General features: G+C 36.1%; 1 protein-coding gene across 1 annotated transcript in view; it reads right to left on the bottom strand.

Annotated features, from left to right (window-relative positions):
* The window catches only part of LOC120865404 (ryanodine receptor 2-like), an 803,227-nt gene that overhangs the window by 108,483 nt on the left and 669,079 nt on the right, over window positions 1-25,665 (bottom strand). Inside the window, exons 72-80 of the mRNA XM_040242681.1 lie at window positions 24,301-24,471; window positions 23,149-23,208; window positions 20,476-20,610; window positions 16,814-16,849; window positions 15,959-16,071; window positions 13,729-13,825; window positions 11,848-11,951; window positions 10,134-10,185; window positions 353-406 (exon numbers count right to left, since the gene is read on the bottom strand). Of these exons, the coding sequence (XP_040098615.1) occupies window positions 353-406; window positions 10,134-10,185; window positions 11,848-11,951; window positions 13,729-13,825; window positions 15,959-16,071; window positions 16,814-16,849; window positions 20,476-20,610; window positions 23,149-23,208; window positions 24,301-24,471 (822 nt within the window). The remainder of the gene's footprint in view (window positions 1-352; window positions 407-10,133; window positions 10,186-11,847; window positions 11,952-13,728; window positions 13,826-15,958; window positions 16,072-16,813; window positions 16,850-20,475; window positions 20,611-23,148; window positions 23,209-24,300; window positions 24,472-25,665) is intronic.

A 25,665-nucleotide genomic window follows, 5' to 3' on the forward strand; every position in this document is an offset into this window, starting at 1 on the left:
GAAACTTGATGTTGGGTTGCTCTTCCATAAATATTTTTCTCCCATGTCTGCTGGAAATTTCAGACCTCATCCTTCACCGAGATGAGAACAATGTGAAGCAACCTCATCTCCAAGGGCTCTCAGGAACACTCATCCTGAACATATGGGCTTTATTCTTTAACTAGTCTACGTTCCTTGGCCTTAACTTCAGCAAATGTTAGGACTCAAATTTGTCCATCCAGCTTCTGACATGCAGTTCCTTGAAACAATAAGCTGCAATAAGCCATGAAGCAAGAAACATAAATGTCAGTTATAAGCTATGAAACAATGTTTCAACATAGATAAAAGACAAATAGTGAAAGATCCATCTTACTTCAAAACTCTTCACTTCCTCTTCCCCATCGTCATCTTCCTCATCATGACAACTCTGATACATGTAAAAAAAAATTGAGAAAAGGTCAACAGGATAAGAATATGCTGAGACAGAAAATATAAATGAATTAGCACAGAATAATAAATCACTTGGCTACTTTATCAATATTATTTGAATATATTCATTATACGTAAGAAGCTTACATGACGATCAATGAATTTGTGAACTAAAAGAAAACTATACTGTGCAAATACTAAATTACCAATTTTATATATATCATAGAGATATTTATGAGGTCTGTATCATACTGTACATACTACTTATTCATGCATTTTCCTTGCTGAAATCAAGTTACAAACCTTAGAAAAGATCACTGTTTTCTCCTCTTTTATGCTTCCATTACAATGTGTTAATACAAACATATTTAATAGCTATGAATTAAAATTAACAGAAAGCAGTGTCTATTAATTAAAGTGAATCTTCTAATCTATTATTTTTAATAAATTCATGGTTTGTTATATTTGGTCTATAGGAGGAAAGTAAAATTCCAACTGCTAGCAACATCCTTCATTTACAGAAAAATTATAAAACTGACCATTGAATTATTTTATTTTTCCATAAATAGTAAAGGAGCTGTGCATATATTCTTAATTCATTCCCACAGCTGAGAGTTCTGGTTACTAAGGAAGAAGAGCTGTGCGGTGGTTAGGAACATGCCCTGAGGATGCAGAGTGCCCAATTCAGAAGTCTAGGGCAAATTCCTTAACCTTTCTGAGTCTCTGTTTTCTCATATTTAAAGTGGAAATAATAAAAAATGTAACAAGGTTCCTAACAGGATCACATGATTTAACATACGGACAGAAGTTCCTAACACTACAGGAGGCAGTGATCAAGACCACCCCCAAGAAAAAGAAATGCAAAAAGTAAAATAGTTGTCTGAGAAGGACTTACAAATAGCTATGAAGAGAAGAGAAGCTAAAGGCAAAGGGAAAAAGGACAGATATATGCATTTGAATGCAGAGTTCCAAAGAATAGCAAGGAGAGATAAGAAAGCTTTCCTCAGTGATCAGTGCAAAGAAATAGAGGAAAACAATAGAATGGGAAGGACCAGAGATCTCTTTAAGACAATTAGAGATATTTGGGAACTTTTCATGCAAAGTGAAAGTGAAAGTGAAGTCGCTCAGTGACTCTTTGCAGACCCCGTGGACTGTAGCCCACTAAGCTCCTCCATCCATGGGTTTCTCCAGGCAAGAATACTGAAGTGTGTTGCCATTTCCTTCTCCAGGGGATCTTCCCGACACAGGGATCGAACCCAGGTCTCCCGCATTGCGGGCAGACGCTTTAACCTCTGAGCCACCAGGGAAGCCCAAAGATGGGCACAATAAAGGACAGACATGGTATGCACCTAACAGAAGCAGAAGCTATTAATAAGACGTTACAAGAATACACAGAAGAACTATATAAAAAAGATCTTCACGGCCTAGATAATCATGATGGTGTGATCACTCACCTAGAGCCAGACATCCTGGAATGCGAAGAAGACAAATGAGCCTTAGGAAGCATCACTATGAACAAAGCTAGGGGAGGTGATGGAATTCCAGTTGAACTATTTCAAATCCTAAAAGATGATGCTGTGAAAGTGCTACACCTAATATGCCAGCAAATTTGGAAAACTCAGCAGTGGCCACAGGACTGCAAAAGGTCAGTTTTCATTCTAATTCCAAAGAAAGGCAATGCCAAATAAGGCTCAAACTACACAACTACACTCATCTCACATGCTAGCAAAGTAATGCTCAAAATTCTCCAAGCCAGGCTTCAAACAGTACCTGAACAGTGAACTTCCAGATGTTCATGCTGGATTTAGAAAAGGCAGAGGAACCAGAGATCAAATTGCCAACAGGTTGGATCACCAAAAAAGCAAAAGAGTTCCAGAAAAAAACATTTACCTCTGCTTTATTGACTATGCCAAAGTCTTTGACTCTGTGGGTAGGAATACCAGACCACCTGACCTGCCTCTTGAGAAATCTGTATGCAGGTCAGGAAGCAACAGTTAGAACTGGACATGGAACCACAGACTGGTTCCAAATAGGAAAAAGAGTACGTCAAGGCTGTATATTGTCACCCTGCTTATTTAACGTCTATGCAGAATACATCATGAGAAATGCTGGACTGGATGAAGCACAACCTGAACCTCAGATATGCAGATGACACCACCCTTATGGCAGAAAGTGAAGAGGAACTAAAGAGCCTCTTGATAAAAGTGAAAGAGGAGAGTGAAGAAGTTGGCTAAAACTCAACATTCAGAAAACTAAGATCATGGCATCAGGTCCCATCACTTCATGGCAAATAGATGGGGAAACAGTGTTTTGAAACAGTGACAGACTTTCTTTTTTGGGGCTCCAAAAATCACTGTAGATAGTGACTGCAGCCATGAAATTAGAAAACACTTGCTCCTTGGAAGAAAAGTTATGACCAACGTAGACAGCATATTAAAAAGCAGAGACATTACTTCACCAACAAAGGTCTGTCTACTCAAAGCAATGGTTTTTCCAGTAGTCATGTATGGATGTGAGAGTTGGACTTTAAAGAAAGCTGAGCACCGAAGAATTGATGCTTTTGAACTGTGGTGTTGAAGAAGACTCTTGAGAGTCCCTTGGACTGCAAGGAGATCCAACCAGTTCATCCTAAAGGAGACCAGTCCTGGGTGTTCATTGGAAGGACTGAGGCTGAGGCTGAAACTCTAATACTTTGATGTGAAGTTTTGAACACCAGATGTGAAGAACTTACTCATTAGAAAAGACCCTGATGCTGGGAAAGATAGAAGGTGGGAGGAGAAGGGGACGACAGAGGATGAGATGGTTGGATGGCATCACCGACTCAATGGACATGAGTTTGAGTAAACTCCGGGAGTTGGTGATGGACAGGGAGGCCCGGCATGCTGCAGTCCATGGGGTCACAAAGAGTCAGACACAACTGAGCAACTGAACTGAACAAACATGAATACTATTTAAGCAAATGAGAATATGAATACAAAATGTCTCTTAGGATATAAAGTTGTACCTCTCTCAAACACGTCATCTCCTAGATGTATTTCATTACCTTCAGAAACAATGGGTATGAACAAGGTTTGAGTTGAAGAATACATTTAGAGAAGTTGGCATTTAGTAAAAGATGTGTTTGCTCTTATACACAGGAATTTGGGACTCTTATCTGACAGGTATTTCAAAACAATCTTTTTTTTTTTCTTAAGAAAATATAGTGAGATTTGCTTCTAAAAAGGTTAAAATTTGTAATAAAAAATATATATATTAAGCTTGAACTACAGAATTCAACAAATCCATTAGCTAAACTTGTACTGATTGGCATGGGACATGCTGGGGCCACAAGAAAACTATAGCAGATGTCTAGCACTTTTTAATGTACTTAAGAGAAACTGAAAGATTTATAGGCATAGGAGATAAGTTTTTCAACAGCAAATTACATCCATGTAATATGATAATGCTAGATAAACAGTAGGTTGTATTAGATGGTCCTAAAATACAGGACTCAATTTTCTGGATCAAACTGATCATTTCTAGGCAAAGAAGAGTGATACTGTATGCCAGAAAGGAAAAAAAGTGAATAAAATCCATACATAATGGGCCAGAAGCATGACACAGAAAATTTGAAGAAAAAAATTAGAACCAAAATAGAGGATACTTCTTCAGACCATTCAGATATCTAGAGCAAAACTCAAAACTAGCAATGAGAATTCATAAGCATAAAGTTTACATGGGGTACTTCTCACCACCACCATCTGCTGGAAATTTCATTCTGCAAATCAAGTACATTTCATATCTTTTTACTTGCCTTGCTGATTATGTCACTCCTCAGAAGACAGAGGATGCAAAAAGAAATTTTCAGGTTGAATTTCAAACTGAAATCCATTTTGGATGGATTTGGATGAGGGAGAAGAGAGAAATTTCATAACAAAGTAACCCTTGCATTTTATAATTTTAATCAATGAAGAATGAAACACTGGGTACAACTTAATGTGTACCTTTCAATAAATTAGTAAGAGCAAGAAGAGAAAGAGTTTTTGTTAGCCAGAAACGCAAAAGAGTGTTTACTTTATGATGGTATTATTCTAGATACTTCTACATGGTTATCTTGTTTAAATTGGTAAAACCATTCCATTTGGACAGAACGGCTTGACAGTTTAGAAGGAACGCTGGGATGTAAAGAGATATTCTGAGAATCAAGCATGAGTGATCACAGTGAGAAAACGAAAGGGCAACAGCAAACCAACATGGATGAACTGGAAATTTTCTAAGATGATCACAAGAAGAGATATATATGATAGAAAGAGGGTGTTGGGAAGATTAAAAAAAAAACCACGCACATTAACCCAAGGTTTAAAATAAAGTGTGGCTTGAAGAATACAAAGATTTAAAATGAATTTTAAACATACAGCCAAAGGAAAGAGAACAAGGAATACTAAGTTATGACTTAGTGCAGAAACTGTAGTAATAATAAGAGAAAGTGCAAAACTACTCATCAGCTTAACCCTCATTGCTCATTAACTCATTAACTCATTGCTTCAGACTTAACCCCCAAAGAGAAGTGATTTTTACCCCAATGAAATGTCATACCACATCCACCTGGTTGATAAAAATTAGTAAAACATAAAATATTAAATATTGGAGAAGATATGTATCACCAGAATCTCTCTGAAATGTAGCAAGGAGGAATGTAATTTGGGGCAGTAACTTTGGAAAATGGTTGGGCATCTCAAATTTAACATTCATACATCCTATGACCCATGGCTTTTGGACGTGAATAAGAATAGGCATTTCAAGCCCATTTTCACATCAGCAAAAAAAAGAGATTCAACAGAAAAGGTTACAAACAAAAAGGTAAATGGATAAGCTATGGTGTAGTTGCACAAGGGAATATAAGTCAAATCAAATGTCTCCAGTACACACAAGAGTATAGATGTATCTTGGAAAACAACAGCAAAACTATTAAGTACCAAAACTTTACACATAGCATCATGCCCTTTTGTTTTCTTTTTTTAATTTATTATTATTATTATTTTTTTTACTTTACAATATTGTATTGGTTTTGCCACACATCAACATGGAAGCAACCTAGTTGTCCATCAGCAGATGAATGGATAAGAAAGCTGTGGTACACATCATGCCCTTTTCAAAGTTAAAACAACTAAAATCTTTAAAAATACATAATTATATATATATATATTTATATTTATAAACACACATATATATAAAAAGCATGTTTATATGTAATAGGGCTTTCTCAGGTGGCTCAAGGATAAAGAATCTACTTGCCAATGCCAGAGACACAGGAGATGTGGGTTCAGTCCCTGGGTTGAGAAGATCCTCTGGAGGAGGAAATGTCTACTCACTCCAGTGTTCTTGCCTGGAGAATCCCATGGACAGAGCAGCCTGGTGGGCTACAGTCCATAGGGTCTCAAAGAGTTGGACATGACTGAGTGACTGACAAGGCACACACATATATATAGAGTACTAAATTCATGTAACTAATGTAAACTATGTAAAGCTCCTCTATCCATGGAATTCTCCAGGCAAGAATACTGGAATGGGTAGTCATTTCCTTTCCAGGCAATCTTCCCAACCCAAGGATCATACCTGGATCTCCCCCATTGCAGGTAAATTCTTTACTGTCTGGGTCTCCATGGAAGCCCTCAAAGGAAAGCAAGGTTATCCTGAAGAAGGGATATAAGATGATGATTGCCTCATATGGGGAGGCAGGGTACGGGTTAAAGAGAGAACCATTTTAATTAAGGTAGGTAATTATCAAGGTCTTAGCTTTTCTTGTGAGTAGGGAGTTTATGGGTAGTTACTACATTATTAGAAATTACTAAGTAACTACCAATAATGGGAACTTCCCTGGTATTCTAGTGTTTCCAATGCAGGGGGCGTGGGTTCAACCCCTATTCAGGGAACTAAGATCTCACATACCATGCAGTGCTGAGGGGCAGAGAAGGGTTAAAAAAAAAGGAGTCAATAATGGGAGTGTATCATGGATCCAGAGTTCTGGTTAACCCAATTCTGGGCTTCAATTAAAAAAAAAAATGAAAACTGAAATTTTAGAAAAACCATTTAAGATGTGAATGCTGCCATCATAAAGTCCTACAATACTGAAGAAAAGACAGGATGACATAAGTCCTTTGCATAGAGTTCAAGTGTCAAATTCAAGTCAAAAATCATCATACATGAATGTAAAATGACCACTAGTAAATTCTGAGAAACCATGATGTCCAAGAGAAATTTTCAGACTCCTGGGATGCTGGCTATCAAAGTGAAGAAAGGCAGCCTCCTGAAACTACTAACTCAATAGTTTGATGTGAATCACCAAAACTAGCAACTTAGGGAGACACTGGGATAGCACACTTACCAAGTCTGTGGGTAACATAAATGTAAAGAGGTACTTAACACTGGATGAAAGAACTGAACTTTAAAACTATTTTGGCCTTGGACAATGGTTCAGCTCCAACTGCCAAAATAGAGACATGTATGATGAACCTCAAAAGAAATTCATAAATGACCTGGAATTGAGGTGAAAAGGCAAGCTCACAATGAGAGAAAAAATGCAACCTGGCTGTCAAAAAACTAGTGAGTTCTTGCAATTTCTTGTAAATGTATAGAATCCCAGGGCAGAATAAGCCAGGATAAAGTCCCACTGTGCTCTCCACAGGTCAACTCCATAGCCAGCACAGTGTGTTCAAATAATTTCTAGGGGCACACATCTTGATAACTGATTGAGAGAAGAATGAAGACGTGATGAAAGCTGGCATTCCTGGGATACATTAAACAATAAATGGAAAGAGATTAATTTTGATGGGAAAATCTTGAAGAAAAGTGAGCATCAACAAATATTTGATCATTTCTCAAAAGAGATTAGATTTAACTGTAGGATGCAACCCGGACAAGTGTGGGGCTGACTCTTCTCCCGTCACAAGGAAGAATTTGAAGTATCAGGAATCTCCTAGTCTCAAAACAGGAGCCTTTCCCTTTCCAGACCTCTTGCTCATTGCTTCTTCAGCTGAAAGGAAAATAATCCACGGACTACTTTACAATCCCCTTACTTAGCAGCCCCCTCTTGTCTCATTTCCTTATTTGTCTTACTCAGAATCCAAGACCCAATGCCTCAGCCACTCTCATAATGACAGAAAAAACCCCTATGATCCTCTGTCCTTCAGCAACAGTCTGGTAAAAATTGCCATCCTTGATGAATCTAACTTCTTGCCTTCTCTGACTCTGCATTTGGTTCTGGGAACTGCCAGGGAAAAGCCACACAACCAGGAAGACTGGTACTGCCCAAACTCATAAAAACTGACATCAATGAGGCTTTGTACACTGTCTCTGGGGGTTCCATCTCAGTTTCTAGTCAATACTCAGTACCAATTTCCATAGAAGGAAATATCTTTCCTCTTTCATCTTTTAATCAAGTGTTTTTAAAAAATCTACGTTATTGAAGGATAGCTGACTTACAATGTTGTGCTAGTTTCTGGTGTATAGCAAAGTGATTCAGTTATACATACATGGCTCCCCAGGTGGTGCTAATGGTAAAGAACTTGCCTGCCAGTGCAGCAGACATAAGAGACAAGGATTCGATCCCTGGGTGGGGAAGATCCCCTAGAGAAGGCCATGGCAGCCCGCTCCAGTATCCTTGCCTGGAGCATCCCATGGACAGAGGAGCCTGGCGGGCTACAGTCCACAGGGTCGCAAAGAGCTAGACATGACTCAAGTGACTTAATACAACTATCCCAAACTCCCAATCCATCCTTCTACTTTCCTGAAAACCACAAGTCTGTTTGCTATGTCTGTGAATCTGTTTCTGTGTTATAGATAAGTTCCCTGTGTCATATTTTAGATTCCATATATAAGCAATATCATACAGTATTTGCGTTTCTCTTTCTGGCTTACTTAGTATGATAATCTCTAATTCTATCCATGTTGCTACAAATGACATTATTTCATTCTTTCTATGGCTGAGTAGTATTCTATTGTATACACATATACACACATACACAGACATATATATATGGAATTCATCTTTTTATCCTTTAATCTGATGATGGACATTTAGACTGTTTTCATGTTTCACACACTATGGCTTTCAAACTATTAACCAGACATGAAATCTACTGAGAGAGTCATGATCTTCGAGATCTTTTTATTTAAATAGAATAGAAAATATCAGACTATATACTGCTCATAATATAAGTATAATTTCATGATGATTTTCTTTAAAGGTATCTGCTTTTATGTCTCCATAAATATACTGGTAAATGTATTACTGACTATGAGTGGGAAGCCATGACTTTTCCCTTATGCTCTCTAAGCTGTACTGTCACCATGCTCCTACCTGTTCAAAGCCTTATTTCACAAATTATTCCCTGTCTATTCTTTTTGATCCTTCCCACCAGAACAGAAGCATGCTAACATCTATTTTTCTAAAAAGTTTAAAAAAAAGGCAAACAGGCAAAAAGAATCCCCCTTCAATCTTATAATTACATCTAGATGTTTATCACCTTGTATCTTTCGCCCCCTTCTCAGTCTTCTCAATAAAGAGACTTACGCCACATCTACTCACATGGAAATCTCTACTTCCCCACAATACACACTTGGACCATCAATGTTCCCTCAAAGTTCTCTACAATTATTCTCATCATGGTCACACGATGTCCATGGAATAAATCCTGGGGAATCTTCAATCCTTATGTTCAGTCCCTCAGCAGAGTAAGACCTTGTTGACCACACATTTCAACAGTTCCTATGTATGCTCACACTTAAGATTCTCTCCTATTTTTCCAGGGAGAAGTCCTTTTGTTCTAGCCATCTCTTAAGCATTCATGTCTTTAAAAGCTTGGTCCTATGCTGACTGTTCTTCTCATGCTTCCTTTTCTGTCTAAGCAAGATTATGTACTACTATGGCTTCAGTTTCCTTCTAATGCTGACAAATAACAAAGCTATATTTATAAGCCTTCCATGAGATACAGAATGTCAGAAATGACTCTTACCACACACTGGGCATTTCCACTTAGATGTCTCACAGGCTTCTTTAACGAACATGTAGAAAATTTAATTTGCCATCTTGCCTCTTCACTCTAGGCCTGCATTGATTCTGATGCTCCCCACCTTAGCATATGGTACTGCTGTCAACTCAGATGCCCAAGTCAGAAGCCTCAGAGAAACCTGACTCCTTTTTTATACTCATCGCCTCATTCATCTCCTTGTTCTAAGATTAAATAAAATAAGCACCCAGTAAATACTTAGCTATTACTATTTTTGCACGGTCAACTCATCATTCAACAGTCAAGGACTTCCTTAAAACTCAGTGCTATGCAACCTATGCCATGTACTCCTAATTGCTCCTCTACCATTAAACTTGTCAGCATCTTTTGGGTAATCCTTTGTTCAAAGTTTGCCCTTTCCATCAGATGATGAACTCTAAGAAGACAGGATGTGTGTATTTCTCTCTGATTCACCATGTTATCTCCAGTATCTTGATGCCCAGTGAATATTTGTTGAATGAATGAATGTTTGGAAAATTAGTGAGATTCCCATAAATAAAATGTTAAATGAAGAAACAATGATTATCTGTCAAAAAAGTTAGAACAGATATTCAAGCAACAAGTGAAAAGTTGAGATTAATGCCCTTAAGTTTTCTAAAATTTAACAATATTTTATTTTAATTGAGAAATATGTAGATTTTTTTATATTTTACCATTAAAATCAAGACATTTATTTACCTTTGCCATAATATCTGCATAAGCCATATATAAAAAATCTTCCTCCAGTTTGCTATGAAAAATAAGAAAAAAACAACAGCTTTTAAGTAGGTTAGTTACACAAAAAATTACCATCACTATATAAAATAACTTTCTTTCATCAAGTGTGTCTTTTCTTAAATGAAACAAGCACAAAACTTAGAGCAATCATTCAAAAATATTGTAGAATCAGAAAGCAAAGATATTAGACTTCCTCAAGAGTTGGCCCCATCTTACCTTACAGTCTAATATAATAAATATGTTTGTGTGTAAATAAACAATTTACTGATTTACACACAAATGTAGTAACATTAATATTTTCTTAAAAATACAAACATTGAAACAAGAAAATTTACGTGATGTCAGGTATCTTGACAGCAGAAGTGATATCTGACATTTGTTGGAAAGACTCCCCAAATGACTACATAGTGAAAAAATATTATGGTCATAAAGATTCTTAAAAATTAAGACAGGTTAAAATCTATTTATTATATTCTTTTGAAAAAGCATGAAAATCACTAATTCACTGAAGAAAGACTTCCATCAAAAACTTCCTGATGTTTGCAAAATTATCTTAGCAGTTTTAAACTTACAGCCATCAGAAAAGTCCATTTATGAGAAATACCTCATTACCTGACAATGCCAGACAGGGAGCTGCTCTATGCTTAGGGATGAGATGATTTTGTTAGTTAGGAAATAATAAGAGAGAGAGAGAGAAATAGTGAGAGAAAGACGGATCGCATTAGCTAACAGGGAGAAATGTACATTATTACGATATGCACAGAGGTCAGATGAACTCATCAAGACTCATGTGAACAGGGATTTTTAACTAAATTCTTTTCCTGCTTTGCCTAGGGCAAAGCTGGCTTTCTTTCCCAAGACAGGGAAGCTGATGAAGGTTTTGAAACCTCTTCAAGGTCTCATCTACGGAATGAATCTACGCCGTGCCCCTATAACGGGCAGGTGCTGGCACACTTTAATTATCAAGCCTATGAATGCATTTCTTATTTAATTCCATAGAGGTTTTACCCTCTGTGGTTTCAATGAATTCAAAAGAACAAGAACCAAGAAAAATAGAGAAGGCCTTTAAAACAGATCTCAAAGAAACTCTGCAACGAGGGGATGGCTTAGCCATCTCCTCAAGTTTCCTAACACTCACTGTACAATGGAGATAATCTATCCAGGAAATTTGGGGTTACCGGTGGTCTCCAACACTTTTGGTATTGAAATTTACTTTGGGCTCTTTTGTTTTAATTTCTAAAGGACATTTGTGATAAAGAGAAGATTATAAGAATATTCAGAATCAACTCAACCAGCTAATTACAATATTGTTAAAAGAATTGGAGCTAGGTAAATATTAATATTTGATAGGTAAATATTAAAGTCTGAAGTTGAACAAGTGTTGGTTCATACATGTATACCAGACTGGTCCTATGAAGTGAAGTGAAATGAAACTCGTTCAGTCATGTCCAACTCTTTGCAACCCCATGGACTGTAGTCCATGGAATTCTGCAGGCCAGAATATGGAGTAGGTAGCCATTTCCTTCTCCAGGGGATCTTCCCAACCAACTTTGAACAATTTTCTCTCCTCTCAAGAAGAAGATGAAATTGAAACATGAACATGTGACGAACAGAACACTCAGACATGGGTTTCTGTTTCTTCCTCCTATGTCTCCTGTGAACTCCCCAACCATACCATTTCTCCGTTAAAGCTGTTCGACTAAACAGGAGGATCAGCTGATGAAGAGGATCAACCCTCTTAGTTCCTTCATCTTCTTCTGGAGGTTCTGCTCCAGGTTTCTATAAAAAAGTCAAATTCATAAAATTTCATATTAAGGTGAAATGTTCACTCAAACCCAGGAGCACTATGAAGACTTGGAATAGCAAATAAAAAGAAAGCCTTTTTCTTCCTATTGTGGTGCATGTCTGTGTCTATGTTATATGCATTGGACCTGGACGTGTGTATTATATTATCAGTGCAAAACTATACAGTTTTAAAGAAGAAAGTTGGGACTTTTATGGTAGTCCAGTGGTTAAGGCTCTGCACTCCCAATACAGGGGACATGAGTTTGATCCCCGGTTAGGGAACTAAGATCTCACACGCCACACAGCCAAATAAAACAAAAAAATAAAATAAAATTTTAATTTAAAAAGTTGTTGAATAATGAGACAAAAAAACACTGTGGGCAAGGATGATTTACACCATTTAAAAATTTTGAATACTATTCTCATAAGCGGCATCATAACGAACTGAAAAGTGAACTGCTACATGGATTTCAGCAGCTCTAGGGAGATCTCAAATACAAAAAAAATTGTAATAAAATGCTGTCACTCCATGTATAAGAATTTAGTGCACCTAGCAAGGCAAACTGTTTTATCAAATGAAACATTTGTGTTGCCTACGTAGAGAGAGAGAGGTAAAGAATGCTGAATGAGTTAACATTTGAACCACTTACATGTTATTCTCATTTTCACTTTTAAAACTTAAAAAACATAATTTCATTTATTGAACATTTACCATAAAGAAAATTATTAAGCATTTTTTATTGACTTGAGAATGAAATAATCCTGTTTGTTGAATGACTGATGAATTTTGTATCTCTATTAGACTTACGCATTCAAACTGATATTCTTTCTATGTAAGTGATGTTTTTTCTTGGATTTAAGGCTTAATGTTGCAGCTAGTATGGTAAATCTACAAGGTTAAAATATTCTAATATTCTAACGGTTTGATTCTAAAGAAAAGTGAAACTCACTTAAAATATATAGGATCATTGTACAGCAAAAACTAACACAACAGTGTAAATCAACTATACCCCAATAAAAATAACAACTAAATAAAATATATGGGAATAATCAGGGTTAAGGTTTATGAATTAGATTAGTTTGTCCATCACATTCTCTGATTATTTCTGTTTTTTCAAAAAAAACTTTAGACCAAAGTTTTAACTTTGGAATTATGGAGCCTCTCAATCTACAAAACGCAGCGAAACTACATGCTTGTTAATTTTCCTGAGAAGGTGGTTCTTGATCAAATTTTTAAAAATTGAGACAATGGCTCCCTTGAGTAAAGCATTCTCAGTAACACAAGCCTCCTTATCAGCATGGTTGGATGAAAAATTCTACTTCTCCATTTATTCTATATCTACTGTGACTTTCAGCTCTTCCTGCATCCAGTCTATCACTCTCTGCCCTGCATATGTTTAACAACCAGCCACTTTTCTTTGGCTTTTGTTAAGCTTGAACTTATTTTTGGTGAATCATTCTTTACGGTTCAGCTTTTATAGTTCTATCCTGGTTCTGAGGTGTTTGAGTCTCCTTTGAGGAATAATTTAAAAGAACAATAGAGTCAAAATTTACCTAAATTCTGAATTAGTAGCTGTTGATGAGATCTTTGAAATAAGAAGAGCGAATTTTCCCTAAACATTGCATGCAGTAACAATCCAGAATAAAGTTTCATAAGCCCCATAGGCTGTAATAATGTTTCCTCTTCAATGTTATAAGATAAATGGCTCACACCAATGTTATTCCACCACTCCCAGACCTTCTTTCATCTTCTAACCCAGTAAAAACATACCGCTAAGTCTTCTATCAATTTATCTTCAAAGTAATGTTCTTCTGTCTCAATCCAAGACTTTTCATATCCCTGAAGAAAGAGATTGACAGCTCGATGCCTAAAAGGTAAGCACAATTTCAAGAGCTTTTTAAAAAATAAATTGAAAAGGCACTCAGTAGCACTTAATCACTGGATTATCTGTGCACTAAAAGAATAAATAAAAATAAACTTTCCAATCTCGACTGGAGAGGCAAGACATTGCAGTAAATAGAGAAAGCTTTCTCAGATCACACATTGACCTGGATTCAGTTATTCCTAAGTTTTGTAACATTGGTCAAGTTATCCAACTTTGTCAACTTCTCTCATTTATACAACTAGGATTACCCCATCTAGGCGTCAGTTTTGTGAGACTCAAACTGAGATAAAAAACATAAAACATGTTGGACAGATGCTCATTACATGGTAGCTCTTATGACATAAAGTGGCTCTGGATAAACAGTTGTGAGCATCAAGAGAGAGGAATTATTCAGTTTTCCTGTTAACATCAGATACAGCCTCTGAGGATTACAAAACTAAATGTATTAAGGGAACTTTATGGGACTATATATCCAAAGATTAAATCCTAGAATACTGATGAAAATAGTTGTCCATGAAATAAAGAAGACCAGTAAAGACTAAAAGAATAAGTAAACTCATCTTGAAATTGATGCGATATATGGCTAAGGTTCCACTCTAAGAAAGTCACATCAATAAGGGAACATAAGAGCACACCAGACGTGTTAAAATGAGGTGGTGCCATTGTAGAGTGGAATGCTACAACGTTAACAGCATCAAAGGTAGACTAAGGAATCATGAGACATAAACTTCTGTTTATGAAGGGCCTTGAAATCCAGGGAGAAGAACTGACCAGGCACCTGGAATGGCCAGAACTCACCATCAATTCTTGTACAAGAGAGAAGCTCAACTCTACTGGTGCATCAGAATCCCCTGGGGAGCTTTTACACAGTACACATGCTAAGCCCTCAGATATTCTGATTCAACAGGTTGAGGCTTGGATACTCCTCAAGTGAATCTGAGTGTATTTCCTTAAAGCACCAGGTCTGAGAACCACTGGAATAAGGAATACAATTTTGAATAGGGTTATATCAGAGAGAGTGGAATAGCGGACTCTTGCATTGTAGAAACTAACTTGTAATCTGCTAGTTGATGGAACTGGATGTTGAGTCAATAAAGTGAGTTGAAGAGGTACCATGAAGGGTAATGCCTTTGCATTATTCCCATAAGTTAGTTCCCTATCAATTCTTTTCCCCAAAGAGGAAATAATCACACAGGTAACAAACAACGATTAACATTGTGTTATGTTCAGTTCTAAGCATTCTACCTCGACCCATTAAATAACCTAAACAACTCTATGAGGCAAACCTTATGGTACAACCGAGAAAACTACAACAAAGTCAGGAAAGAACCTTGACCAAAATCATGCAACCATAAGCTGTGAAGTCAGGATTCAAATCAAGGCAGTCTGACCCCAAAGACTGGTTCCTGATTACTCTGAAAGTGAAAGTCACTTAGTCGTGTCCAGTTCTTTGCAACCCCATGGACTAGACAGTCCCTGGAATTCTCCAGGCCAGAATACTGGAGCGGATAGCCTATCCCTTCTCCAGAGGAACTTCCCAACCCAGGAATTGAACCAGGGTCTCCTGCATTGCAAGCAGCTTCTTTACCAACTGAGCTATTAGGGAAGCTGATTTCTCTATCCTGCCTCAAATATGTGAGCAGATCCTCCTAATTATGTAAAAGTAACAGATAACAAACTTATAGTTACCAAAGGGGAAAGGGTGGGGAGGGATAAGTTAGGAGTCTGAAATCAACATATATATGCTATTATATAGAAAACAGATAACCACCAAGGACCTACTGTATAGCACAGCATCTATCTACTCAATATTCTCATAACCTATACAGGAAAAAAATCTGAAAAAGAAAAGATAAAAGTATAAGTAATTTTTCTGTACATCTAAAGCACAACTATACTACAATAAAAAAGTAAACTCTATTCAATAATGACACTACAGGCCAATGAGAATAATCAACAAGGAAAAACGAAGTTAAGCATTACACAGAAGAGGCAATGAATCTCCTTCATCCTTCCTTGGTCTACTATATCCATGTCAAGGTATATGCTAGCCTCCTAACACTTCTTAGAGGAAGAGTAATTTTAATCTATTACCAACATTAAAGAAATTCTGACCTCGGCAGATTATATAAAGGAGCCATCCGGAAGCAAGCAACCACGGCACGTTTCCTCTGCTTAGAGAGCAGTTTGTGCCACACGGCCTTTTTCGATCTCTGAGGATGCTCAACCTGAGGTAGAAAGGCAGAGACACACGTATTTAACCCCCCAAACATCTTCAGGAACACAGTACTAAACAGCTGTACCTTTTAGCTAAAAACTTTTAGATTTTCAATTTTCCAAAAATATCTTACAATTATTATGAAAATATCTTCAAGTTATCCAATGCTACATTTGAAATAGTTTCAGATGTTATGTATTTTCCTTAGAAAAAACATCATATTTTCCCAACAATGTGTACTTTAGAAGCTATATCATTTTTAAAAACCAAAGAAATATGAAGCGATCCTATATGAAATAATTTTGCATCCTTTTTGAAATTCAGTTTTGGTGCCAAAACATAAGTAAAGAAAAATGAACCTATCCTGGCATATGCATTTTCACTAATTTTATCCTAAGAGCTACAACAGTAAATATAAATAGAGGCAGTTAAAGAAAATTCTAACAAAGTCTACTGTTTCTTAATATATTTAATAAGATGGAGAGAAGATGACAAGTCTTCGTGAACACATTAGTAGAAGTGAGTAAAAGAATTTAATTTTACAAAAATGTTAAACTATATAATTATTTTGTTAGATAGGGACAAATGAGAATTTATAAGTTACAGTAAATGATGCAAGCAAGCTATGTGTTTAGCTAATGGCATTTGGAATTTCAAGGAAGAGATTAATCATAAGTATTAGAGAGAAAAAAATCCCAACATGGAATTCTACATTCATTAGTAATTTCTAGGCAATTGAACACTGTACTTCCCAGATTGTAATATCTCCGGCGCATACATGTAGATTTCTGGAAGAAATAAAAATGTTATGTTAGCTAAAAAAAAAGTAAAACTAAAGGTATTATCCTTTGCAGTAAAGAGTCAAAATATGAATGTAATACTAATGCCTGAAGAAAACATTTAGAATGTTTGGATAACAGTGGTTTGGAAATTTTAACAAAGCAATTTGTGTAATTTTAAAGCACTTATTTCTGTGATCCTCTTTCCTCTATAAGATCAAGAAACACTTTCTGACAACTATCCAGTTAGTTCAGTTTTCTTCTCGGTTATGTTAAGCAAAACAAAACATTGTTAAGACAGTGTAGGTGAAAACCGAATCAAGGATAATGCTATTCACCGAGAATAAGGCATTGCGATCAACATGGGAAACACTCAACAAACACAATTAAGTACCTAAGCACTGATGAATGTGTTAGAAAAGGTCTCCGCTGTCATGAAGGCTGCCATTTGGCAGAACATTTTAATACCCAAAGGAAAGACCTTAAATAGTGAATTTTCCTATAAATGAAGTAAATAGATGTTGGTAAGATCTGTGATCCAAAAGTGAACATCAAGTTGTGTCTTGCAACTGTTTGAATGTCTGGCTGTGCTGATGCGTTAGCTTGTCTGGTGTTTGAGTATTAGAAAATCCCAAGGAGACAGCTGACTCTTCTGAGAAAGATGACCAGACGTACAGCACAAAAAGTCACTTGCACAGGTCACTGGCATTTGAGATAAATTAAGTCTTTCCTGTGCATCCACTGCTTTTGCAAGTGAAAATATTGTTTAGCAAGAGAAAATATTCTTAGCAAACTATTCTATGACTCACAAATTAACATAAGAATAGAGAGATGAAAGCAATGAATTCTGCACACAGATATTTCCCACTCTTCTGTTTTTTGATAATTCATGAGTTCTTTTATTCATATTCTTAACATTTTGAAGAATACTTGGGCCATTAAAATCTGACCTGCTTACCTTTTCCTAGATATTCACACATCTTAAAGATTTACACAGGGATCACCCTCATCACAGCTAGAGAAAGTCAGGGTTCCTTTTAGTCTCTCTTCAGAGACTGTATCCTAGCACATCTAAATCATTACTTAGTTATCTATGTGTCTGTATCCGCTCCTAGAGCACCAGCCACTTGAGTTGAGTGACAGAAGTCAGCCCCCAGGACCTGCAGAGTACAACGCTGTCACAGTGTAGTGCACACAATATTCATGGGGTAGGTAGTTGCTCAGTAAAGTGAATCTCATTACTGTGCAAATGATAGCATTCATTATTTCACATGTTTTTATGAATATATAACATATGACTATAATAAAACATAGTTAGAGTTCAATAAATTTCATTTAAGGTACCTAAAAGTCATTCAAGCAAACTTAGATATGTGCAAGAAAACCAGGAAGAATTAAAAACTCATGAGAGAGTAATGCCATTTAATTGGTGATGCTAGTGGTAAAGAACCCGCCTGCCAATGCAGGAGAGATAAGAGATGAGGTTCGATCCCTAGGTCAGGAAGATCCCTTGGAGAAGGGAATGGCTACCCACTCCAGTATTCTTGCCTGGAGAATCCCAAGGACAGAGAAGCCTGGCAGGCTACAGTCCACAGGGTCACAAAGAGCCAGACATGACTGAGCAACTTGGCATGCTCAGTAGCACAACCTTCTTTAATATGTGCATCATTTCAGATATACAATTCTATGACTTTCTTTTAGCTTTTCTATTTTTAAAAATTTTTGGTCAAACTGCATGGCATGTGGGATCCTGGTTCCCCAACCAGGAACAGAACCTGTGCCCCTTCAAATGGAAGTACAGTGTCTCAACCACTGGACCACCAGGGAATCCTCTATGACCTTATATATCACTTAACATTTCATTACCTCAAATCTTGTCATCTGCTGATATATGATTATTTATATTTATTTAATATTTCATGACAATATTTAAGGAAACATTGTCTAAATAACATTAAATAATATTCAATATTTATAACTAACTAATAAAGTTGCCTAAGTAATATTCTATTATCATACTATATTATTAATATTACAGTGTTACACAATGTGAATATATATTGATAGTCATATGGCATGAGTATCCTAGCTTAACATTTCATTACTTCAAATCTTATCATCTGCTGATATATGATTATTTATATTTATTTAATATTTCATGACAATATTTAGGGAAACATTGTCTAAATAATATTAAATAATATTCAATATTAATAACTAAATAATAAAGTTGCCAAAATAATATTCTATTATCATATTATTAATATTACAGTGTTACACAGTGTGAATACATATTGATAGTCATATGGCCTAAGAGTATCCTAGCTTAATTTCATCAGGTATAGTGATAAACTGCATGGCTTTTGAGAAGTTATTTGCATTTCAGTAAACAAGACGGAAATTAACAGATCCTGCATTAGATGATATCCTTAGTTATTTAACTGGCTAGGGCAGAGATAGGAGATCATGAGATAAAATAGGAATCAAAGAAATATATTTATTATTGCTATTCTAGTGTGTTCTACAAAACATTCAGATAGCAATATCCTGAGATGATACAGGACATTTTATTATTTTATGTTTAATGTAAAATAACTGCCCCTCCATGTCAGGCAGGTACTGTCATGGAGACCCAATGACAGAACCCTTTTGAGTTTGCACTAAGCACCTTCAGTTGGTGTTAGTTGGTTGAATGGGACTCATGAGAAACAGAGAAAGTCTCTGTGTTGCCAATATATTTACATAAGCTAGAAGATTCCTTATACAAAAACACAATCCACCAACTGATAACATTTCAGATATTATTGGTTTGGGAATTCTTGAGCGAAGGTAATAAGAAAATAAGACACACAGTAAGCTTTGTAATTTAAAATAGAAAACAACTGAAAAATGATATAAAACGTTATTCTCACATGGTTTTAATATCAATGCATTGCTGTTGCTGCTGCTGCGTCGCTTCAGTCACATCCGACTCTGCGACCCCAGAGACAGCAGCTTACCAGGCTCCGCCGTCCGTGGGATTCTCCAGGCAAGAACACTGGAGTAGGTTGCCATTTCCTTCTCCAGTGCATGAAAGTGAAAAGTGAAAGTGAAGTCGCTTAGTCGTGTCTGACTCTTAGCAACCCCATGGTCTACAGCCTACCAGGCTCCTCCGTCCATGGGATTTTCCTTTTTGCTCTTCTCTAAATGTAATGTATTGCTGATTCTGAGAAAAATCAGCTCAAAAATATTAAAATGAAGGGTTAAACAAGTGACCTTGAATTCAAATATGAGACCAGGGAAAGACAGCATCTCAAATATGTTGCTTTGAGCAGTAATGAAAAATACAGGTAAAAAACATTTGAAGTCAGGAGTAACTCCTGAAATTTTTGTTAGAATGGTTTAAAATTACGTATATAATCCTAATTATCTGTTTAATTTTAGAAATATTTTGGTAACATTATCTATCAATGGTTACAAAAATTATAAGCTTGGAAATAATATTGATTAGATACTAAGCACTCCCAAGTCACAGATTATTTTTAACGAACATGCTGAACACGTATGCCTTTTGGCTCACAAGTTTACACACGTCCTTTAAAAAAACATTCTTACAAGGTTAATGCAACTGTGACTGAATCAACACAAAAGCTAACCTGTTCAAGATGAAAAAGTACATTTGCTATATCCAAGACCCTTTCCACTGTCTTCTCAGGATCTGAAGTGTCCTCTGTCCTATTGGGTAAGTCTTTGTAAAGAGCCATTTGCCATCTAATAGCAGGATCCTCCAACTGCAGAAAAAAGAAAACCGTTCAAAAAATACAGAGGAAAGAGAGGAACACCCACTTCTGAAGAGTCAATCTATAGCTTCGTATAAAGCACAGGCACAGGGTGAAAACATGATGCAGAGATCAAGACAGAAGTACCTGGTACTCATGAAACTTGTCATCTGGTGAGACAGACAGACATCAAATAAATGTTTGCAATGGTACAGGGCTGCTAGGAAGAAATATAAGGTACCTTGGGGACTTAACATAATCTGTTGTGGTTGGGAAGATTTCTCTAAACAAGTGAAGTTTCAACTAGGATTTAAGGATGAACTGAAGATCATCAGGGAAAGATAACAGGCAAAAGCTATTTTTTTCTTTTCCTTTCACTCAAATCAGTGAAAGATCTACTTTAGAGGCAATGATATAGGATCACATTAAATGTGATCCTATAAATATGAGTCCTATAAATAAAAGGACTCAACAACAGAGCCTAGACTCACTGAAATTAAGATACCAATGAATATAAATCAATGAAGGCATATCGAATCATATTCTGATAAAGTAATCTATGGACTCTACTTTTTAATACTGTCCAATTTCTTGAGTTAAAGATATAACCAATTTCTGAAGGTTTTTAAGAAAGATTATTTTAAACCATAGAAATGGACAAATACAAGCATCTTTCCAGGGATAGATCACTTCAAAGAAATAATTTAGAATAACTATGTCATTAAAAACAGGCAAAGCAATACTTTTATGTTTCTCCTCCCATTAAATATTTCCTTTCAACATGGGAGATGGAGAATAATGAAGCAGAATTAGATCAACAACATCCAAAGCTTTACAACTCCTAGCCAGAGAAAGCAGAGCCTGAATGTTTCAAAAAAATAAATTGGAGACAGAATTTCATACAATGAATGACTTGTCAACACTTATTTGTCCTTGGATAAAACAAAATGCTTTTTCTTCATATACTCTTTTCATTTGTCAACTATTGGACTTACAGATTTTATTCTTTTAATATAAAATTACCCCCTTTTATCCCAGGATTACCAGTCCTACAATTTTAGGACAATGTGTTCAAGAAGGAGCTGAGAACAAAAGAACTCATTCTTTGTAAGTCCATATATATGGGGGCCCAACCCTTAGTATAAAAAGTATATAATGAAATGTCACAAAGAATAAGTATTCATTATGTCTTTACTTTCAGGCTTCATTCATTGCAAGATGAAATGCTGATTATACATGTTCATCCTTCTCAGCTCTTCTCTTTCTTCCTGATATCACAATATACAGCATACATTGTCCAAAGTATTCCTATAAGTAACTGCTAGAATACAATGGAAGGATTTCCTCCTGCTTATTCAAGACATAATTTTTTATTTGCTGTTTCCTGAGAGTGGTATAAACACCTATATAAGAGGTACTGAATATTTCCTGTCTCTATTTGGGACCATGGTGTCAAAGCATGGGCCCAAACTTCCTAGAAATCTTGAGATCCTTGCAGGGACACATGAGCTCCTCAAACACCCATGTATAAACTTGAGGTTAAGCTGGAGGCTTTATGAATATTTTGAATAATGTTCAAAATCCTTTTGATTTTATCTGCAAAGACATCATGCTCGTATGGGAATTAACCTCTTACTCTGTTAAAGTTAAAATTAAATGAATGATGGACTTTATAAACAAATGCACATGAAATCTGTCCTAAATAATTTATGTGCATTGCAAATATTGCAAAAGCATATCACACCTTTATCACATTATATTCTGAAGTGTTAAAAAAAATGAATATGGTTTGGATCTTTGGAAATAAACATTTTAATACCCAGAAAGGGATACATTATACTATAATCAATCCTTTTTGACATCTGGACATTTTCATAATTTAAAAAATCCTCAGGAGGGACATCTGAATAGAAGCAAATAGTTGAGTCAAAATAATTAACTGCAAGACTTTTCATATTAAATAACTGGTCCAGTAAACAAATGAATAGTTTATCCACTACTATGACAGCATTTCCAAATAATGGTAAATACTTTGACTACAAAAACTACTTACAGCAAACATTTGACCCACAGTTAAAAATAGATGTTATAATGGTTTTCATTCATGTTTCTCTTCTAAATGTACACTGGCTTTCCTATTACCATAATTCTTACTATCTCCTATGTGCTAATGATCCTTAAACTTATTTCATTTCTGAGAACGAGGTGTAAAATATCCAATTTTCATAGACAACTGTCTCCATGTCACAAAAATCCTCAAATTCATCTGTATGAAGGAAATTACCAACCTTTATTTCAACTGGTGCCATTCTTTTTTTTTTTTTAACAAAGTTTGACAGTCTTTGGTGATCTACTTTAGAAATACGTCATTTGTTATCTTGAGAGTCATTAATTCATAAGGATTTGCAAGCAGAATAATGAATTATTAAAATGATATATTTTCACTACCTTACTTGTTAAAGTAACATTATTTGTAATATTTCTTCTAAAGAGAGATTAACTATATAGTTTATAGGTGCTAAGTATCCTTTTGAATAATATTGGGCTTACCTTGCCTTGTAAGTGAATATTATTGCGGATTATATCTCGAACTTCATCCTCAGTGTCTTTCTGTCAAGAAATAAATGTTACCTAAAAGAAGTCTTATAGTGCATCCACGGTCACAAGTGAATAGAAATAATTCCAACTTCTTTTGAAATAGTCTGTCTGAACAAACATCTTTATAGGATTTAATACATGCCATAAATCTGGGGGATTATCGCTCAGGTAATTCTTTGATATTGCTGGGACTTGAAACAAGACAATCGCCTAACTGAACTTCACTGAAAGTTCACTAGATTTAATGCAACTGAATTTCCAGGTCACAAGAAGTAGAACAGAGGTATATTCCTTTAGGTTCAAACATAAGGAGGTCTCCAGTATTCTCTACAATCTCCATAAAGTCATTTTAGCCAGTAACATCTACAAATATCCAGTAATCATGAAGAGCATACCCTGAGAAGCAAATATTAAACAACAGCCAATGGGCCTGCATCCCTGTAGCCCTCTTGGCCCCAACCTCCCCTCAACTTGCTCACAGTAGGGCCTCAAACTGTGGATATATAGAGAGGTTCCTCAGTGTGGGAGGGAGAATATACCTTTTATTTTGCATGTATATAACATAGCATGCCTATTTTCAAAAAACTGCATTCTCTCTGTATAGCCATAGAGGAAAGTTGAAGGCCATCAAGAAATCTTGAGAACTTCAATCTTGATGCTCACAAAGGAGAAAAACTGATTTAAAAGTCAACATCTTATCCACCCACGATCAGCAGAACACATTATGCATCTAACCTAACACATTATGCATTTATGAAAAAATACCCATCATAAATCTGCAGATACCTCTCATCACAAATTTGATATAGGGGTTCATATGAAATCCATTTTTCCCCCACTACTAGTGACTCGTTGCCATCTTTCCATTTGGTGTGTGAATATACCCTTGAGGTGATTAACATAATTTAGAAATAAAAACAGCCTCCAAAAAAAAAATATTAGGCCATCTCTGTGTCTGAGTCCTAGGGCCTGTATAGCAAAACTGGTTCATAAAGCCTTCAATGAAAAGAAACACTGACACAGAACAGTGAGACAAAGGCTTCCAAACACCTGAGGAGCTGGAGGTCAAATGATCTTTCCCAATGGGAGGAACAGGAGCCTTACCAGACTAAAGCGATTTTTGGCCAGAGCAATGAGCTCCTGGTCCCCAGGGGCACAGATGTTCAACCCAATGGGCAGTAACCGCTTCAGAGCAGCCACAATAAGAGATGTCTGCATGGAATATCGGTCCCCTTTGCGCTTCATTTTCTTCCTTTCCTGATCAGAAACAGCTGCCTATGGAACAAAGATAAACATTGGAATCTGCAACAGTTTCTTGTCTCAGGATTCATGAGCCTTTTCTAACTGACTGTGGTTTTCATCTTCCTCATTTTCTGCTGGTCCCTGTTTTTGAAAATCCTACTGAGAGTACCTCTTCTCTTTCTTTTCAGCATCTCTTGCTGATTGTAAGTCCTACTTCTCAGATTCCCAAGTCACTATAATTCCCCCGTAGGCATTGCTATATCTTTTAAGAAAGAAAAGGGTTATTATTTTGTTGGTTTGTTTTCGTTTTTAGTGTGGCCACACCATGTGGCTTGAAGAATATTAGTTCCCTGGCCAGAGATTGAACCTAAGCCCCTGCCAGTGGAAGCGTGGAGTCCTAACCACTGGACCAACAGGGAACTCGTCTATATAACTTCAGAAAGAAATTGCACATTGTAATTTTAGAGAGGCATATGGATGTATGAAAAATTCATGGTAATTTCAGATACTGTGTGTTATATAATTATCAATGCTTAAGAGGAAAATAATGTAAGAATAAATGGCTCTTGCTTTGACAAATGCTTGCTTTGTCTCTCTCACATACACACACAGCATATACAAAACTCTCAAACATTTATTTGCCTTTTACATAGCCTGAACACTTGTCTCCCCAAGGCCTTAATCCCCATCTAACAGAAAGAGACATATTAATAATATACTAATCAGTGTTACTTAAATATTTAGGATTATCTCTGGGTGACTTGCTTACAACTGAGCCCAGCCATGATACTTAAGTTCCCTTGTAATTCTGTTGAAAACCATGCCTGTGCTAGGGTTACCTCGAATTATAGAGTCTAATTTTCACTGGGTAGTGAGGATCCTTTTTTCTATTTAGAGGGCACATTCGAAGACTAAAATTAAAACAACTGTCCCATATACCCTTGTTCGTATATGTTAAATTTCTTTGTAGCGATAAATCAAACATTAAAGATACTTTTATGATAATGATATGGTGTAATAGTTTTGAGGTGAGAAAAAAACAGAAGAGAATTTAATATACAAATGATTTGTCTTCCCCCAAAGAAGGCAAAATATATCACAACATGATACTGAAAGAAGTTTTTTGCATAGTGAAAGTTTTGAAACAACTGAAATCATGTAGTGACAGTAGTTGATATGTTAATAATATCACATATATTATATAACATTATATCATTACATATATAG

The sequence above is a fragment of the Oryx dammah genome, unplaced genomic scaffold, assembly GCF_014754425.2.
Source record: "Oryx dammah isolate SB20612 unplaced genomic scaffold, SCBI_Odam_1.1 HiC_scaffold_6, whole genome shotgun sequence".
NCBI classification, from domain to species: domain Eukaryota; kingdom Metazoa; phylum Chordata; class Mammalia; order Artiodactyla; family Bovidae; genus Oryx; species Oryx dammah.